Genomic DNA, 20,078 nt, shown 5'->3' with positions numbered 1-20,078 from the left:
ATAAACCCGGAAGTTTATAGTCGATTGAGGCTTGAAACGCACAGGTTGTCAATCCATGCGCCCCTGACTTGTGGCGCTGTACGTTTCCTCCTCTGCTGCTGTATCCCTGGGCGCTTGGACCATCAGACCCATCATCCGAGGCAGGAACTGACATCAAGTCCCTCTCATCCAGGTTTATCATCTCTTATATATATATATATTATAAATTCACACGGGCTAGAGCTCATGCATGTTCCACTCAGTTACTTTACATCATTCAGGTCTGGATTCATACAAAGAGCGAGATGTATGTTTTTAGTACTGTCAGTCTTATTGCTGAGAGATTCTGAACGGCAGTATCCAGAATTGTGTTTATTAAGCGCAGACATGTAACTGAGCCGTGCATTATTATTATGATTGTTTAATATAGCACTATCATATTCCGTAGCGCTGTACAGTGAGCGGACAGGACTTTACAAGTAGTATATAACATAACAATCCGCCAGGTGAGGCGGGCCCTGGTCAACTGAGCTTAATGAAGTAAATACGGTAATATTTTGCTACAGGCATCTTTGTGGATATTGAACCCCCCCCCCCCATGTATTCTTTATATTTAAAATTGACAAGTAACTCACCGGTTCAGTCAGTGCTCTGGAAATTAACCCCGTGTCACCCAATAACACACACTGGCTCCCAAGCGATGGTTTCTCAGAACCCGCCACGTTTGGGAACCTGCTCTGTTTTTACATCCCCAACGAAATCATCTTAAAGGTTTTATTTACTCTAAGAAAATGACCGACGTAAATCTTAACTATAGCCATCAGAAGCTAAAGACAGAGAGTCTGCATTTTAGGCTGGGTACGTCCTTGGCATCCCTAAAATATCCCCAAGGTACTTACAGGAATGACGAATGAAATAATGAAGTTTTTGTGCATTTTTTTTATGTTTCCACCTATAATTATTTTCCAGATTTCCTAATCTTTGATGCACGCTTTGTATAATGGCAGATGCAGATCTTCAAGAAATAATTCAGAGGCTTGTAAGTAAGACTTAACAAGTTTTATTAACAAAGGGGGATATTCAATACCAGAACTTAATAACGGTTAATTAAAAAAAATATATAAATGATGTAAATCTTAATATACATCTGTTCGTTTTCAGCAAAATCTGTCAGATTTGGATTTTAACGAAGAAGATATTAATGCGTTTGTGGCAACATGCCAGAAGTGTTTGGAGGAGGAGAGAGTGGCCTTTCTGCTCCAGATAATCCAAGATGAGAAAAACAAGGTCAGACGGTAACACAAGTGATATTTATTATCATTTATTGTTAAACTAATAAACTGTTTCTACAGTCTTTGCAAAACTACTGGAGCAGGAGTATGTGTGGCGTCCTCAGATCTCATTAATTTAATATATTATATCATAATATATTTAATATATATATATATATATACACTATATATATAATATAATATATATATATATATATATATATATATATATATATATATATATATATATATGGCACGCAAATAAGGACAAAAAGGGATTAAGAGACGGTGCTGTGAACAATGTATTGTAGTAGTGGACAACATCCAGGTTTCGAGTGACCCGCGCATGGTTCACATCATAGCAAAGTGGGGAACGCATATTTGCATACTTTTTAATTCATTTAGAGGTTAACTTCCTGGTGCTCCAATTATACTTGGAGACAAAGTGGAACTCTAGTCACAGTCCTTCCACTCTTGCGAGATTGACAGCCCTTATTGATTTCTCTGGGGGTCTGGAGACCGCAGTAAACTTGTTAGACTCCTATTACCAGGACATTTCTTGGAAAAGCACGCAATCCAGTTTAACCCCTTCACGACAAAGCCCGTACATGTATTGTCATTAATAGGTTTAAGGACAACCTGTTGTGCTTAAGGGGTTAATAAAGCTTGCCTAGGGTTTCTGGGATCAGGACCGCAAAACATACTAGAGAACATAATATTTACTGAGCTTATGATCATCATAAATTATTATTTTGCACTTTACATGAGGTTGAAATTTTATTAGCAAACAAACCCTCGTATACACTGAAGAGATTCCTAAAATTTTAGACCGATATTTGCCCCTTTTCTGGGCACTTTAGAGGGAAATCTAAAGATAGGTTCTATATATTATATAACCTTTTTGGATTTTTTTTGTGAAAATAATTTATTTAGGATTTTAATTTCTTTCCATATGTTTTTGAGACATGAGAAAAGGAGCTTACATGTAATCCCATGGAGCAGATCCGTGCTGGTATACAGAACTATGAGTCATCTTAATGGGTTAATCTGATTTAGTGTTCGGACCTGCTGTTTGTCGGGATGTCTGTGAGCATATTTTAAGGAGGAATTTGGATTTATGGCATAAACTGCGGCTTTTATGACTACAAATCGTATTTAATACGCTTCAATCATTTATTGTGTTCCTTCCGCCGTGTTGTAATGATAGTCTAGCATATGTTAACTGTTTTCAGTGTGATTTGTTTGTGATCATACTTATACGGTGACAGCATAAATGCTTCATTAAAATGATTTTTAACCCTGTGCGTGAGCACTTTTTTAATTTTAATGAGCAGTAATTCTTTGCGCTCAGGATACTTCTAATGCCGCTCTCAGTGGTTTTATGGTAGACAATTAATGAATTGGACATGAAAAATACTCAAACGGCAAGAGAACCGAGGGAAAAAACTGCACTAGGGAATGCAAAGGTGTCTCCGTTTTAAAGATTTATGTTTAAATAGTGACTTAAACTTTGAATTCGAGCAGCAATGTTGTTGTATTCTGTAAACGACGGGAACATTTGCATCCTCTTTAGCCTGTAAAATTTAGGTTTATGTTCTCACTGCGTTATCAAACCATTTTGTAAACTGGCTACATATTTTTACAGGTCATTATCGGGAATATGGGATGGAACCTTGTTGGCCCCATTACTAGATGCCTTCAAAAATGCTCTGCTGAGAGTGAGAAAGGGCAGTTCTGCTTGCAGATGATTAATGACTTGATTCAGGTAGGTGGCACTCCGTCTTTAATTCCCGTTGTCAAGGTGTTAGTTACTTGAGCTTATTATGCTAATGAGTCCCGCTGGAAAGCATCGCCTATGAAAGTAGGTATTTAAAAAGAGATTTGCTATGCTATAATCGCTTCCCCCTCCCAAAGTTGACCTTGGCCACTTGCTCATTTAATAACTACTACAGATCAGGGGCTTCAGGGGATCATTTATCAGGGCTAATTAACGTATGTTCCAGTTAGGTCAGTGGTATATGATATTTCAAAGCATGATACTTAAAAGCGCTGCAACATAACAAAAAAACATAAAAAAAATATAAATTACGAAGTACTTTGTTCACAATCCTGATAGATTTGGTCCCTGTTGATTTCTGGGTAGTTGGCTAGTTGTGGCATAGCTAGGGTTGGTTTACCAAAGTAGATGTTTGCGGAAAAGTTCTGGTTTCCATTCACCGTCATCCAAATAAACTAGGAAGGTCCAATTAAATGAAGGTATGCTCTAAATCAGGGGCGTCCAACCTGTGGCCCTCCAGCTGCTGCAGGACTACATCTCCCATACTCCTCAGCCAGCCCCTAAGCTGAGCATTATGGGAGATGTAGTCCTGCAGCAGCTGGAGGGCCACAGGTTGAACGTCCCTGCGCTAAATGACAGCCCTGTATAAAGCATATTTAAGATTTCTTAAAGACCCCCTGGCTGTTTTGTCATTTGCCCCGCTGAAAGCAATTGAAATATGATTATTATGTGCTCGCTGGTTTCTAACACAGTGTGTTACTGCTTTGTTTTGTAGTTGTGCAATCCAAAGGAAGTTTTACTGGGTTTACTTGAACATATAGATGAAGCCACGGAGCAGATAGCTGAAATTATTTTGCTTCTTCTTGAACCTCTTCAAAAAGGTAATATTTCTGTTTGATCAAACAAAACCTAGAATGCCCTTATTTAAGAACACCATAAATTACTTTATTTTGCATTGAAACATAGTTGGCTTTGAGTAATTTTGTCGTTCTCAATGAACTTGGATATCTTGACCAAGGTGAGTTTGCTCCGCTGTTAGAAACGAGGTGTATCACAAGACACGACTCATTTTAAGAACAAATGTGTTTTTGTGCACATACTATATATAACAAAACACTGACTGTAGTAAAAGTTTATTTATTTATTTTTAGATTAAAGAAATATTTCAGTGTCAGATTTTTGCATGTTAATGTAAAAATAAAATGGATATAACCTCGGCCTCCCTGTGCCTGCAGTTTTGTCTAATAAGCATACTTTTATTATTATTCATACCTCTGTTCTATTTTATTGGACACTAAAACATGTCTAATATGCTGCCTTAATATTAACAGGTAGAATAGCACTGATTATCTAGAATAAAAGATACATTTGCACATATTCTGCAGTTCTCCTAAAACTTGGAAAGAAGAATGCCTATTCTGTGGGACTCTCTCTATCGACCATCCGTTCTCAGTTATGCCGTCTGCCCGTGCCGTATACTAAAGAACAGATCGAGGCAGATGAGTACGCCTTTTGCCGGTGTTGCTCCGCTTTGGTCCAGTTTGCAAAACCGTTTGTTGAATTTGTCGCTCAAAATACAGACGTGTCGAAGGAACCTGAGGCGGAAGAGCTAAGGAAAGAACTGGTTACATTGTAAGTGGCGTTTAAGGAGTAGTAGTAGTTCCCAATTATCATTACTATGGTTAGTAGTCATCAAACTCAAGAGGACCTGCAACCTACACAATTCCCAGCATCAGCAAATATTCCTACAAATATCCGCACAATCCCCCTATGTATTTACGAAATATGAAACGTATCATACGCTTTAAAGTGCATATGATGGCTGGAGTGTCCGTCTAATCTGTGGCTGGCTCATGCAGCGGCCAGTGGCTCCTCTTGACATCACAGGTTAAGCGAGTGTCTGCTCATCAGCTTTTGTCCACAGACACTGGTTGTGTATACATGTGCTTCCGGGACACTTGCCCCTTACGGCTGGGTTTAGGAATGAACACCCCATTGCCCCTCTCATCTTACCCCACCTGACCTCACGCCTCATTTTAAGACTGGTAGCACCAATTGGTTTCCCTGAGAACATATAATAAGTGTTCCGTATCAAAACTGCCACACATCTATATATTACGCCAAGGCGACCTGGACTGCTAAAAGTCAAAATTGCAACAGAGAACATTGTATGTTTATGCAATATATATGTAAATAGGGATTTTTGTAATTGATAAAATATTATGGGTTTTTTTTCTTCTGTAGTTGTTATAGTTGTTTGAAGCAGCCTTTACTCAATGCACCTCTAAATCCACTCTGCGATGACATTGACGACAATCCTTTCCGCTTGTTTGCTAAAGAGCTTTTGGTAAGAGTAACCGAACTTTTTGAAATCACAGAAAATGTCTTTGTTGGGACACACCGGATCAATCATGCCGCTAACACACAATCCTTACGTTGCAGAGGTACTTGGTATCATTGGGGGAATCTCTGCCCAAGGCATTTGTACAGCTTGGTAATGTAACAGAGGCGTTCGAAAGTAAAGACCTTGAGGAAGGAAAATATGAGCCTTTCGCGTGTCTTGCGTACCTTCTGTTTGTGCAACATATCGGAATGGACGATTTTCCATGTGTATTTGGGTAAGAGGATAACACGATATCTCCAAAATCTAGGTTGGTATGTCTATAACTAAGGCAATTAGAACACTGGCACGTTAAGTGTTTTGTTTACAGGCTGTGATGTATTGTAATGAGACATAAATACATTGTACACGATGGCTCACTAAAATAATGGAACTCGAATCATTTCACCTCCAGTCCCAAAACTGTCCTCAAAACACAATTAAAACGAGCGCCAATATTTTCATTTTAACATTGTGTAAAAATCAGGACTCCATGCCCTGCCAAGTCTAATCACAAAAATGACCCCCTTACTTACCAGGACGCTATAGATGAATGCCCCTTTACAATAGACTTCTATTGATTTATTGGCATAGTCACAACCAAATGACTTTTTTTGTTTTCCTTAGACCGTTGTTTCTTCTGAAGGCTAACATGGAACATGTGGATGTGCTGATAAAAAGGTAAGAACGTTCTGTGAAACCAAGATGCGTTTGTATTTTTTAGCTTTGGGTAAAATACATCATAAATATATCATAGATAATGGCGACACATTATTAAAGACGTTTTGTCGTTTGTAGAAGCCCATGAGTATTTTTATGTAGGCATAAGTTGCTCGCTTTTTCTGTGTTGCTTTTAAGTGGCAAACGATAAGAAATGCAATATTAATGCCTTGATGATGTAAACTAAACGAATAAGTGAACAAACATTTCCAAGTAGCAGACAGGTACTGCTAATCAAATGCCCTTGATTAATTGATCATCAGCAAGTGTGGCCACCGCTATAAAAGCTGAAGTTTTAGCAGTTCGCTGGTCTGGAGCATTCAGTTATGTGTTAACACAATGCCAAGGAGGAAAGACATCAGCGATGATCTCAGAAAAGCAGCAACAATTAGAAAGACTGAACCGGTATAGTTTATTTGTAAGGGTTTCCTGGAGAAAGCCTCTTCTCTCTAAAAAGAACATGGCAGCACGGCTTAGATTTGCAAAGTTGCATCTGAACAAACCTTAAGATTTCTGGAGCAATGTCCTTTGGACAGACGAATCCAAAGTAGATGTTTTGGCCATAATGCGCAGCACCATGTTTGACGAGAACCAAACACGGCATATCAGCACAACCACTTCATACTAACTATATTATTATAGCTGCAAAGGGGGACCAACTACATATTAATGTCTATGTATTTAGATTGTGATGTCAGCTGTCCCAATATAATGTGACTATATTACAGATATATTTGGGTTCTTGGTTACAGAGGTATCTAAAAAATAAATTAAAAAAACAGTTGTCCTATCTCACCTATGGAAGTAGAAAACCAAACTATGAATGAAACATTGAGAACTAGAATGAGAAACCAAGAGAATGAAAAGCAAGAGTATGGAGTATAAATACATTTACCTTATACACTGAATGCGATATGATACTGGCACCTCCAGGAGAAAATGCTTGGACAAGAAAAAGGTACAAGGTGTTAGTAAAGAAAACAGAACAAACTTGTCATCGTTGAGAGCACATAAGACCACAGACCTAAAATGAAAAATATATTGTGTGTATGGAGCGGTAATTAATCTCTGTCTACCCCAGTTCACGGCTGGTTTTAGTTCCCCACTTTAGCATGTGAAGTTAATATGATAAGTTGTTGCCCGGTATGAGAATTTTTTCTATTATTATTATTATTTTGCAGAACGGAAGAATCAGTCTTGTCCAAAGGACTTGTAAGTTTATTTCTGGACGTTTGACTACTACACTGATAGAACGAACCCCTCCAATGTGAGCTTCTGTGTTTGTAGGAGTTGTTGGAGAGCAGCTTGTTAAGAGCAGAGAACGAAAGTCTTCATCAGGACTTGTTGGAGGTTAAAGCGGTGCTCCAAGTAGTACAGGTGAGATGAATGTGTTAACACGGTATGGCGCTAGCACGTTCCAATATTTATGTCTTTATAAATGTACGCGCATGCCCCTTTGCTCTTATTTCTTTAAAAACAATAGTTTTCAGGCTGGATCGGGACACCCTTAACCCTCTGCACGCTGTATACATGAAATGGATTCATTTGGCAAGGGAGGGATATGGTTATCTTGCGCATCTTATTGTGTAGCGGTAACTCCCACTATTCTGCTCGGTATGTGACATATTTATATTTTTAGTAGTGTAATGTGTGCCGAGTAGATGTTTGTTGCTTGAAGAAGAAGAGCAGAAAACCCTACATAAAGTTTTTCATGGGTGTCTCTTAGTTATTGCAGTAGGATTTTCAAGCAGTAAGGTGTTAGGGGCGCTACATCTATAGATCTTAAGGGGTTAGGTGATCTCTTGATTATTGACTCCTGACATAAAGATGTGGGCTCAGAATGTTAAGCATATGTTGCAATAACAGACAGTATAGGGGAAGCTAGCCTTGTTATACGATGGTATGGGTGATATTACATGAGCTAATGGGTAGAAATAATGCATTGTGTCTCTCTTTGAATCCTGTCTTTAGGGGTTGGTGAAGGTGATGACCCTTTGTCCAATTGAACAATTGGTAAGTGCAATGTAAGAACAGACAATTACCAAAGTGTGATTTATTTATGTCATTTGGGTTCTTTCTTCATAGAGAAAGAAAAGTTTACAGATGTTACAATTACTGATAGACAAGTTTGTGGCGGAAGGAAAATACATGCTTTTCAGGTAACATTGGACTTGCTTAGTGTTAGTATTCTCATGTAAATAAAAACCAAATCAAAACATTTTAATAGATGTTTTATTGGTCATGGGGACGCGTATAAAACCAGGTAACACAGCTGATGAACTAGGCCATGTGTTCCACATAAACTAAACCATAAGCCATATTTAGGTTAGCTGAAGGACCAATGTATTGCCCATTAAGATTTTGAGTAGGTAATATGTAGCTCTTAAGCCCGGGGTGTCCAACCTGCGGCCCTCCAGCTGCTGCAGGACTACATCTCCCAAAGAAGCCCTGATCAAAGGCGCCATTTCAATTTAATCGAATATGTGGTTTTAGTAAGAATTTTGAAAGAGCCACCTTTGTCTGAGGCTTGGCCAATAGGGCAATTGTTCAGCATGGACACCAGTAGGTAAATATTTTATATAAAGCGCACACCTACGCAAGGACTTCAATGTTAAAGGTAAATATGACAAGGTGGCACTTCATGGGACATACATTGTATAGTATGCTTTCTGGGAAATGTACAGGTGTATTTTTAATATTGAAATATTGCCATGATACTTTAAATATACATATAAAAACTACAAACGTGCATAGTATGTATATTTTTATAGCCCTGATTTAATATTTTTGGTCGTCCGATCCATTCCAATACAGCAGAACTAAGCAAACTACTGTATGTTGTGGCATTTGCTTTAAAAATGATTGTCATCTAATATTTCATGTTTTTATAGCAATAAACATATATACAAACCCTCAGTGCCTCAAAAATGTTTTACAACAGGTTATTGAGATGCAATTTGCAGTCTCACACAAATGACCCCATATATCTTACCATTGATACAATACCAAAAGTTTATGCTATTACGTATTCAAGCGGAAGAAAATCTGACAATTGTGCCCATCAATTAGTAGCTATTATTATTTTCCCACGTAAGTACTTTCTCACCTCTTATTTAGCTCTGCTCTTGCTAATGACCTGCTTTACCTTTAGGTGTCTGTTAAAGACAAGTAATCACGCTGGTGTGGAAGGATATATTATTCAGAACATCAAGAACCAGATAGACTTTGCACTGAAGGTGAGGCTGCATGCATCATGCGGCTCTATTTTCGGACTGAATATGTTAAAATATCTATTTATGGCGAGTTGTTCATCTGTTCGGGGTGCAGTGCCACCTAGATAAGGAATTTAGTGAGCGGCAGAGTGTTAAGCAATACTCATCGTAATAAGTAGAATGGCCCAAGAGAACATGGAGTCTTTCGGCAAATGTGAAACAGAAATGGGAAATGGCTAGATATTCAGATTTAGCATGCTTTATATTCAAGGAATCTGCGATTCTTTTCTAATGTCGGAGTCAGACAATTAGGTGAAGTTTTCCACCTTACAAAGATTTTCAAGGAAAACAAATACCGGTGGGATGCATGTTGGGGAAAATATTTTAATACATCTCCTTTAACTTAACAGGGAGTTGCTGATTTAGCCAGCCCCAGGTAAAGTGACGATTGGATTTTCACCCTCCATGTGTTAACTGACAGCGCTTAGAGCAGGGTAACGCCAGACATTCAGATATCGCGTTATGAATAAATGTCCACAGGGGGTTCCTATGAATCGTGTTTTCCTTTCCTGCCATGGTGGCGTTTCTGAAATATCCTGTTTTAAGGGACAGCATATTGAGTATGAAAGATAGTTCTTGTTCACTAAGTACATTCGTGTGGTCGTGTGAATGCAGAAACACATGAGTTGTCCTGTATGGTCTGTATTGTAAAAGGGGATCATCTCCCTGATTTTTCTGTTAAAGTATTAGGTAGTTTGTTTCACGTTCTGCTGTGTGTATTGCTTTATAATACATGGCTGCGTGTATTATGTTTTCATGTCTTTAATTAAAGTGTTTATTTTACTTTATTTTCTTCTGATTTTTAGACTGGCAGAAACACATGTTTTGCAAGGCCTCGCCTGACTCCTCTCCTCCATATGGTTCTCTCACTCCCTGAAAGAGCAGAAACGGATCTGCTTCAGAACTCCGATCGGTAAGAAGCTAAAGCCTCGGAATGGAGGTTCAGCGAGCGTAATCATTCTGCATTTCCTCTGAGATCTGGAATCTTTCTGACCCCAGTCCCAAGAAAATGCTAGAGTGAACTGATGCAGATCAAATGCAGTTTGGTTATTACACCAAGGTCAGTTTTTTAAGGTACCGTTCCACTCTCTCAGCTAAATGCGACCCTTTTGTAACTAAATACAGCATTACAAACATCTAGTACCTGAATGCCCACAATTGTGAAATAATAATGTAATCTTGCAAATATTTTTGCTAGGAACATCTAATTGTCATGTGACACAGAAGCTGGCACTGATCTGTTGTTGCCATAGAAACTGAAAACGCTTCTCACGTGTCTGCTGAATTACATATTTATCCATGAAATTGGAATATTGCCTATAAAAATGGGCATAAACACTGTTCATAATTACATTTAATACTGTTTGCTTAATTTTTTTTCATGTTTAATGTATATATTTTTTATTTCTGAAGGATAATGGCATCTTTGAACCTTTTGAGGTATTTATTAATTAAAGATGAAACAGATAATGAAGTAAGTAGCCATTTGACTTTGGCTTGCATGGATATGATAGTACGATGTTCTTTTATTAGGTAAAGTGTCCAAAAAATAGAATTGTAGAATGAAAGTGAAAGTTTGCGCTCCAACATCTGGCATCTCTTCATCCCCCAGATAGGACATCCAGTGGTTTCTAGTTAGGAACCATGCTGTGGAGTTTACTATTTTAAAACATCTTTATTGTCTTATATGGGTTCTGGTTACATGTTTAGCTGTTGGACATATTTAGCATAAACTACACACTGATGCAATATTAGCTGGAGCCTATGTATAGTACAGCATATATGACATCTCTGAACAGCAGTTCTCCCATATGCATGTTTATCTTATTATGATCACTTTTAAATATTGACTTATTTCCCTGCTCATGTTTGGATGCATTTGCTTGGGATTTCTGTATTCTTTAGCTTAGCTGTTAAACAATGATCAGCATATTTACCATGTATCTACTTTATGCCTCTATATTTCTAACTGAATTAGAGTAATACAGTTCAAACCAACTGATTGTGGAAACAGACAAGAAAGTAACAACTTTATTGCTTGTCCAATAAATAGTGTTAACATTAAATAGTATAAATGACGCAGAACAAAGAACTGTATTATATAGTTCCATAATCAAAATAAGTAATACTAATACACTTAAATCAAAATTAAGAGTGGTTTGACACAAGTCTTTAATGAATTGTATGTCATATTATGGACAGACAGGAGTATGGGCAGAACTTCCTAAAATTGAGCAAGATTATTTAAAGCCTCTTCACATGGGACTGAATATGTCCAGAGCCCACTATGAAGCTGAAATGAAGAACACAAATGAAAAAAGGAAAGGTGAGAAATGCGTCAATGACAAATCGTCAGTTTCAGCTTCTATCCAAAAACAGAACTGCACATTTTTTTCCTCTCAGGGAATGAGGATATCGATTTTTGTATGTTCTTTAAAAAAAAAAATTAATCAAAATAATCTACTTTTTAAGGTGCCCACTCTAAAAAGTCGGTCTGTACTGTGACGGTTGGAGGAGAGACGTTACCTGACATGACCCCAGAAATGCAGCTTCAGGTGTGTGTTTTCATGTTTCAATCTGTTCCTACAGTAGATTTTTGCCTTGAAGTTGGACGTGTATTAGAATCTATTCAGAAATGTGTACGGCTGCTGTGCTAATCTAAACAACACTAATTGTTTTTGACGTTTTAGGTTCTACAGTCAGCTCTTTTCACATTTGATTTAATGGAAAGCGTTCTTGCCAGAGTAGAAGAACTCATTGAAGCGAAACTAAGATCGGCATCAGAGGAAAAAATTGGGTCAAGTAAAGATGTTTAGCTTTTCTGTATTTATCATCACGTTTTAGCCAATAAATAATTTCAAAATGTAGAACATAAGTCATGCTTTTATTATGTGAATTGCCCTTATTCAAACCTCTTTATTCTACATGGCCAGTCAGGGCTGTTCAAGGGATGGCTCGCAGGCCTTGAGATACAGCCCTTGGAGAGTTAGTTGTTACGTATAATTGGCCTGTGATCAAGGTGGGGCAATATCACCTGGAACCTGGATTTTTCTTAGTCTGGCTTCCGCCAGTTTACTTACTAGTATAAGTAAGAAAGCCACCCGAGTTACACTTAAATTAAAAGATAATATTGGTGACAATTGGTTAAAAAAAACAAACAAAACAAATACACACTCTTGACTTTCCTAAGACCTAGAAGGACCTGTATGACCCAGAAGAAAAGATGTCGCATCCCCAAACATGTTGAAAATATTGTGTAGTGTATAATTCAAGAGAAATTTATAAAATACATTTTTTACCCAATTCAGGTTTAGAACTTAATAATGCAAAAACAAATCCAACTAAAAAATAAACATTTTTGCCTTTGGTTTGAGTGTAATAGTATATGGATATACACAGTATTTACTGAAACCAGGTCATTTAAATCGGTGCCAGTCTGGACGTGACTTTTAATTACGATGACAGTAAATAGCCTAAAGGTTTTATTGCGATTCCAAAGTGTATACTGATGTGACAAAACGCTAAATTCTACACTACAATTTTCCCTTTAGACAACTTACAGAAACGTTAAGTTATAGAACTCGTACCAAACAATTCTATCAAATCTGGTCAAGGACTTCCCAAACTGGACTACTTTCAACAATCTGCGTTTTTGCCTTTAAAATTCTGTCCTGTATGATTTCAGTATGGGGTTTGGAAGTTGCCTGAAAAATATTGAAAAGTGATTATTGTATAATTTTTAGTCGCGCTAAATGGTCCATATATGTGAATAAAATGGTCTATTGATTGGCAAATAAATAATTTCTGTTACAGACTAATCACGCTGACAAAGGCACATAAATTCCAGTAACTTAAACAGTATTAACTTAAATGTATAAGTTTTGTTCACATAAACTGTCTCACTCAATCTACATATACTGGGGTAGTTTGACTTTTGGGTACCCTATGTCTAGGGTAAACAATATTATTTGGGGTAAGTATACTTTGAGAGTTACAGTAATCTATACAATTTTAATACATCAATTAGTATTCGAATTGAATCTCCTCCCTGAAAATCCTCTATCTTTCTGGAAATCACAGCATTGTGAATATGAGAAGTGAGAAGCTCACACCAGTACGATCCGTCACATCAATTTTCAGCGATGTTAACATGAAATGTAGCTCCTGGCACTTTGGCTCGCTGGCTACTTTTCATGCAGAGCTCGGTTTGTTCTGCAACTTCAGCTGATACTGGCAGTGATATCCACATTCTCAATATTACAAATGATCTTGCTTACCTTGGCTATTATTAACATATTTTTAACAATATCCCCGTTATTGTGAGCAGGAAGGATTCGTAAGTTACTTCCAAGAAATCTGTAAATAGAAATTGACCAGGTTTACAGAAAATAATGTTATCGTATCGTAGTAACACTTTATATAAGTACAGCCAAAAGGCAACTCTCCAGCTATTCCAACGATGTTGAGCCAGCAAGACAACTATGTTTACGTTAAAACCTTATCTGGTTATTCATCAGGAAACTTGGTGACTGCTGGTGAGAAGCTCGCTATCATTTTAAGCAAACTAATATAATTTGGATCATTTTTAGATTTATTCCTATCGCCCTATAACTATTTAATTGTCCCGCAGGATACTTTTAAAGGTTATATTCATGTTATTGACCCTGTTCTCATTATTATCAGAAAATCAAGATGTACCTAGAGATGCGAGAGCACTGACTACGTTGTTGTGTATAAATAGCACATGTACAGACGTTCTGTAGCGGGTGGAATACGTTATAATTTCACTTCTTACCTCTGCTGAATACCGAACATTAAATCCCATTCGTCTGATTCATGCAGAGCGGCCTCTATCACTAGGAAGCCGTTCCGATGAACAGATATGAAGCTTTGAATCCTTTCAAAGACGACGGCTCTGGAAGTTTCGATGAGCTCCTGGGCAGTTGTTAGTAAGAAAGCTATACCTTAATAAAACAAAACATAAACACAGTAGGTTTTTTTTGTTTGGATAAGCATAAGCTTGTATTTTTAGGATGAGGAGATGACTTAAAATATTTTAAAGGAACATTCTTGTTCCCAAGTACATATTATTATTATTATTGTACACTATTTTGTATCAACTCCAGGAGTTTTTACAGCATGCAAAGTGATACATTTGTAAATCACATTACTTGCTTTAATGATTTACATTCCTGGCAGGGTCTGACCGTCCCCTGGTTGTGTTCTGGTGGTCTGTGCACTGGCATTGGTGGTGGGGGGGCACGTGCTATACATTCTCCCCTAGTGGCAATGTTCTGAATTGAATCTAGAATCTACGAGTGTAGAATAGGAACTAAACTATGCCGAGGTGGCATGCAGGGATGTCAAACTCCAGGTCTTGAGGGGTTTAGTCAGGAATTCATGTCAATAGTTATATATACTCGTGTTAAAAACCAGAAAAATAGTCCATCAGGTTAAACCTTTACAAGAACCTCTGTCTGTTATTCCAGAATAAGGCAAAAATTAACATCTTGCAATTCAATAACCTATCAAAATATATGATATTTCTATGTTATGAATATGTTATTAAGCTGACAGGCCCTGAGAAAAGAACGCCGCAAGGCATCCCACAGCAGTCAGCTATTTAGGAACATACGTATGAGCTATTTTCACTCTGCCAGGTACAACTATCTAAATCAATAAACATATCCGATTTTTTGATCCAGCTTCTGCAAATCAATCAATAAATCAAAACTGCAAAATGAGTTGGGGATAATGCCGCTTTAGAAGCCAATTTTGGAAACCTTTTTTAATTCATAATGTGCCTCTTAATGACCTTTGTTAACACATTATCTAACGTCATTTGCTTGTGGATAAAGAATAACATTATCATCAATGTTTTTGTTATAAAACAAAGCACTTTAGCCTTACTATATGATGTTCTGAACGTGTCTAAAAACTGTAAAGCACCTGAGAGAGGAAAAATAACGGATCCATCGTCTACGCCATCTGAGAAACGGACTCTGTGCTGCTGGCTTTGGAGGGTCGCCGCTACTTCATGGCCCTGGCAAAAGAATACCAGCAATAATACCTATAAACTGGCTCGGTCCACAAATGGTGGATGTAGATTAGTGTTTAATAAAGACTCTGCTATACTCAAAAAACTAAATGTCTTTACCTCCCTGACTCCATTCCCAGGTGATCAGACCCAACGGGAAAAACACCTCGTATCTACTCGCTTTCCTCTTTCTGGGTAAATACCGCTTGTCTCTGCTATTATAACTATGTTGGTTTTAGCTATTTTGGGTTGTAATAAAGATTATTTTGACTTTGCCTTATGCTGCCACCTGTGGATTCTTGCCTTCCTTTTGCCTGCCTCACCTTTTGAAGTTATTAATACCAACATTCCTGGCCTAGCCATACAACATACTTATAAACTGGAGGAATGACAATAAATGTAAATAATGAACAAATCTTTTCAGTTTAGTTTTTCTATTTATATGCAAATGTAAAATGTACCCAATTCTCTCCCTGTGTTCTATTAATTGGAAGCAAAGATTGTAAATAGTCTTTTGATAAGTTTCATGCTTCTAATTAAAACACAAACATCTAAATTATCTTTTTACATCATTGAGCCTCAAACTGTTTATATAACTTTTAACACATAATATCTGCTTCATGAATAGATAGGAGATTAATAGACAACTGCATGGGTGCCTATATAGTGAAACACGCATAGGTGCCTATGTAATGAAACATGCATGGGTGCCCATATAGTGAAACAAGCCTGGTTGTCTATATAGCGAAACATGCATGGGTGCCGATATAGTGAAGCATGCCTGGGTGCCTATATAGTGAAACATGCCTGGGTGTCTATATAGTGAAACACGCCTGGGTGTCTATATAGTGAAACACCAATGTACAGCACTGGTTTTCAGAAAGCCATAGAGAGATCTGGGGAACAAAATGATTTCTCTATAAAAAGGGTTGCTGCCCCTTTCATCGGTTTCACAGTAATCACCATTCCACCTATTCTTGAATAAAGTTAAGCTGGCTGACAATCCGTGTTCAGTTTGATCCTCCCAGGCACGTCTCTTCCTATAAATACGACTTTAAGCAACATATACACATTTACCTATGTTTACTAAATTGTCATTCTTATTAAGCAAAGCTCAGCCGATAAGTCTGTGTAATAAACGATGTACGGAGGTGAGGGGACAGCAGAAGTCTCCTATATCGCACATTATCATACTACTCAGCATGATCAGCCCTGCTGCCCCTAACGGGTTAACCCTTTCTACTGGGTCAATGCTGTCAATGCTTTTATCGTGACCATGGCAACACAGCTGACATTAACCAGCTGTTTGCCGTTGTAATGTTTGTTGTCACTTTAACTTACTTTAGCAGACAGCATTATGTTCATTATGAGGATATGCACATATAACACACGTATTGCATGTTTGTTTATATGTTCACCATGCTATATGTACAGCATGTTCTCTGTCACCCTGAAGCCCTACAGCAATACACAAAACAGAGGCCTCCGGTAAGCGTGACACGCACCCGCAAGGATGTGCTCACTATGGCTGTAGTACCCCAGCTCACGCCTTTCCCTCCGTAATCCACCATGACGCGCCTCGCTCTCCTTGATCTGCTATTGGCTGAAAGGAGGAAGTGTGAAGTCGTGCTGTGAGGGCAGAGTCTTCCCGCCAATTAGGAGAGAACGGTCTAAGACAAATGCAACACTTTATTCCCTCCTACCTGTTACTTCAAGAGGAGGGCCCTCCCCACCTATACTGATTATTATACCCCACCTATACTGATTATTATACCCCACCTATAATGATTATTATATCCAATAAATGGAAGATAATGGATAATGCTTCAGGACTGCCAGTAAAACGTTTAAGAACCTCCTTTCCTCTGGCAGAGCAATCGGTTTAAAGATGGGGTACAGAATGCCTCAGAAGTCTTAAGCGGGAAATCTCACTTTACAGCCTGAGACCTTTCCAGAGGTACCAGACTTACCTTCAACTCCTTACGACAAAGGTCACACTAGTAGGGCTTTCTTTTAAATATACTCATCTATATAATACATCATTTAATATGAAAAATATAAATATTTTGGAAAAAATCTACATTTGTTTACAGGTTTATCTGTTATAAATTGTACACCACTAGTGCAAATGAGAAATAAAAAACCCTAAACATATGAATATAGCTGAGTTTGGGTACATGCACAGGATTTTCATTTCTTTTTTGCAGTTATAGGGCAAATATTTAAATGTGCGCATATTCTTTTCCAAACTATTATATTTTAAAATTTGGTATTCTGAGACTATAACTTCCACAGTGCTCACAGATCCCCAAAACTTCTACACAAGACTATATGTTTCTTAAAAGTAGAAATCACGGGATATTGCACCATGACATTTATGTTCACAAGACATTGTATTGAAAATGTGTCCATTCATTTGGATTGTTTGTTCCAAATTTGTAATATCTTCTGGTGTGGAGAGCGCCATCTTTTTTTTTTCTTCTACTCAAAGTAAGAAAGGTGCTGTGTGGTTCTGTTGAGCAGCCTATATTTATATATACATACAATGTTTGTTGAAGTAGCGCCTTATATCACTTAAATATCACTTAAATACTATTATATTGTGCTTGGGATCACTGTCCTGTTACATGACCCAATTTCGGCCAAGCTTTAGCTGTCGGACAGATGTCCTCACATTGGACTCTAGAATACTTTGGTATACAGAGGAGTTCATGGTCGACTTAATGACTGCAAGGTTCCTAGGTCCTGTGATTGCAGAACAAGCCCAAATCACCACCCCATCCACCACCATGCTTCACGGTTGGTATGAGATGTTTGTGCTGATATGCTGTGTTTGGTTTTCGCCAAACGTGGCACACTGCATTATGGCCAAACACCTCCACTTTAGAAGTCTTGAGGTTTGTTCAGATGCAACTTTGAAAACCTTATCCGTGCTGCCATGTTCTTTTTAGAGAGAAAAAGCTTTCTCAGGGCAACCCTTCCAAACAAACTTTACTTGTTCAGTGTAATTCTACTGTCACAAACTTTAACATTTAACATGGTAACTGAGGCCTGCAGTCTGAGATGTAACTCTTGGGTTTTTTGCAATTTCCCTGAGCTTTGCCCAGTCTGACCTTGGGGTGTATTTGCAGGAACATCCACTGGGAAGATTGGCAACAGTGTTGAATGTTTTCCATTGAATAATTGTTCTTACTGTAAAATGATGGACTTTAAATTGTTTGGAAATAGCCTTATAACCCTTACCAGATTGATGGGCAGACAATTGCTTCTCTAAGATCATTGCTGATGTCTTCCCTCCTTGGCATTGTGTTAACATACCTGAATGCTCCAGACCAGCAAACTGCTACAATTTTGGCTTCTATAGAGATAGTCACACTTGCTGATTATCAATTAACCAAGGACATTTGATTAGCAGCACCTGTCTGCTACTTAATTCCTATGGAATGAGTAAAGGTGTACTAGTTTGGCTTCTACATTTTGGTTTTACTTTTGTTGAATAAATCATGACACAGTGTAATATGTCATAAGTTGTTCATCTGAGGTTGTATTTACCTAATTTTTAGACCTGCTAAGGAACAGATGATTGTTATTATGTCCTGATATGTAAAACATTAGGTTAGGAATTTCTTGAGCTCTCTGCCTTCTTTCTGTAGGTCACATGGTTAGGTGTTGACTATATAGTTTAAACCCTTTACAGATTGCTTCACTCGTTCCTCCCCTGCATGTTACCTACTTTATCACACAACATGCTCTACTTGAGTCTATAAGTGTTCATTGGCGGTCCAGCTGGTGGCAGCCACTAAATATTTGATCACACTGAACTGTTGAGTGTATCTAAAAAACTGAAGACACCATCCTCGCTTTGGCTGACTGGATGGAAGTATTTCAAGCGACTTGGTTCTATTGGCTAGACTTTCTGTGCTCAGGAACATCATTAGGCTTGTGGACTAGGTGGTGGAGAAACCACATTATGCAGGAAAAGCACCTGCTCTTGATTTCCTGCCTTTAGCAACTAGTGTTTTTTTTTATTATTCTTTTTTCCACCTCACTATTCTAACCTTCTTCCCCTATTTTCTATTAACTTCTATTCTCCCCCCCCCCCACATATACATCTACACAAACACTCCGTATCCTCCACTTCCCTCCTGTATGCTCCTTGTGGCCTGTAGTTCCCTCACCGAGCGGCAAACCGATTGAGACCCACAACCGACACTGCGTGCCAGAAAGTGAGCGCAGGGTCAGTGAGGGAAGGTGATTGCAGGATGTCACAGGACCCGGTCAGATCACCACTTCATGGGGCAGGTGAGAGATATGGATTTGTCACCAGGCCGTGGAGCGATTACTCCTCCATTCTTCCCTCCGTAATTCTGTGGGTTGGTTAAAGACCAATATCTGTTGCGAACAATGTGTATTGGTTCTCTATGTGTAGAAATATATATTCTGCCGACATCTTTTTCCTTCCTCCCTTCCCTCTCATTCACCCTCCCCCTTTTTATGTTTTTCACAGTGCCAGGGTACTTTAAGGGAGACCAACTTGATTGTTTTTGAATTTATATGTTTAATCCCTTATCCCTTTATTACACTTGATATAGTCATAACCACTCACGACACTGGCAGGTGCAGCGATTACTTTAGACTTAAT

General features: G+C 38.1%; 2 protein-coding genes across 2 annotated transcripts; one reads left to right on the top strand and one right to left on the bottom strand.

The window, feature by feature from the left end:
• The first annotated feature begins 38 nt into the window (after positions 1–38).
• Positions 39–12,274, top strand: GLMN (glomulin, FKBP associated protein). The gene is made up of 19 exons (XM_053470247.1): positions 39–172; positions 949–1,018; positions 1,141–1,266; positions 2,896–3,015; positions 3,803–3,908; positions 4,413–4,659; positions 5,272–5,374; positions 5,470–5,645; positions 6,035–6,088; positions 7,309–7,339; positions 7,415–7,504; positions 8,099–8,140; positions 8,213–8,286; positions 9,279–9,363; positions 10,206–10,312; positions 10,813–10,873; positions 11,602–11,725; positions 11,872–11,954; positions 12,090–12,274. Exons 2-19 carry the CDS (start codon positions 980–982, stop codon positions 12,213–12,215), a joined length of 1,794 nt encoding a protein of 597 aa, XP_053326222.1. The 5' UTR covers positions 39–172; positions 949–979; the 3' UTR covers positions 12,216–12,274.
• Positions 12,275–12,865: 591 nt separating this feature from the next.
• Positions 12,866–17,007, bottom strand: C6H1orf146 (chromosome 6 C1orf146 homolog). The gene is made up of 5 exons (XM_053470260.1): positions 16,942–17,007; positions 15,349–15,442; positions 14,195–14,363; positions 13,677–13,755; positions 12,866–13,103 (listed from the first exon to the last, which is right to left on the bottom strand). Exons 1-5 carry the CDS (start codon positions 17,005–17,007, stop codon positions 12,999–13,001), a joined length of 513 nt encoding a protein of 170 aa, XP_053326235.1. The 3' UTR covers positions 12,866–12,998.
• Positions 17,008–20,078: the final 3,071 nt, after the last annotated feature.

Source organism: Spea bombifrons, chromosome 6, assembly GCF_027358695.1.
Source record: "Spea bombifrons isolate aSpeBom1 chromosome 6, aSpeBom1.2.pri, whole genome shotgun sequence".
In the NCBI taxonomy this organism is placed as follows: domain Eukaryota; kingdom Metazoa; phylum Chordata; class Amphibia; order Anura; family Pelobatidae; genus Spea; species Spea bombifrons.
The sequence above is the reverse complement of the archived record's forward strand: the minus strand, read 5'-3'. Positions and strand labels throughout refer to the sequence as shown.

What these genes read in the sequence shown, in the direction of transcription:
- GLMN (XM_053470247.1), top strand. Translation starts at nt 980, where the DNA reads ATGGCAGATGCAGATCTTCAAGAAATAATTCAGAGGCTT. An exon ending in AGATAGACTTTGCACTGAAG is followed by an intron (nt 9,364 to 10,205) that starts GTGAGGCTGCAT and finishes TCTGATTTTTAG; the next exon opens with ACTGGCAGAAACACATGTTT. An exon ending in AAGATGAAACAGATAATGAA is followed by an intron (nt 10,874 to 11,601) that starts GTAAGTAGCCAT and finishes TATTATGGACAG; the next exon opens with ACAGGAGTATGGGCAGAACT.
- C6H1orf146 (XM_053470260.1), bottom strand. Translation starts at nt 17,007, where the DNA reads ATGGTGGATTACGGAGGGAAAGGCGTGAGCTGGGGTACTACAGCCATA. An exon ending in CGTTATTTTTCCTCTCTCAG is followed by an intron (nt 14,364 to 15,348) that starts GTGCTTTACAGT and finishes TGTTTTATTAAG; the next exon opens with GTATAGCTTTCTTACTAACA. An exon ending in ATATGTTAATAATAGCCAAG is followed by an intron (nt 13,104 to 13,676) that starts GTAAGCAAGATC and finishes AATATTTTTCAG; the next exon opens with GCAACTTCCAAACCCCATAC.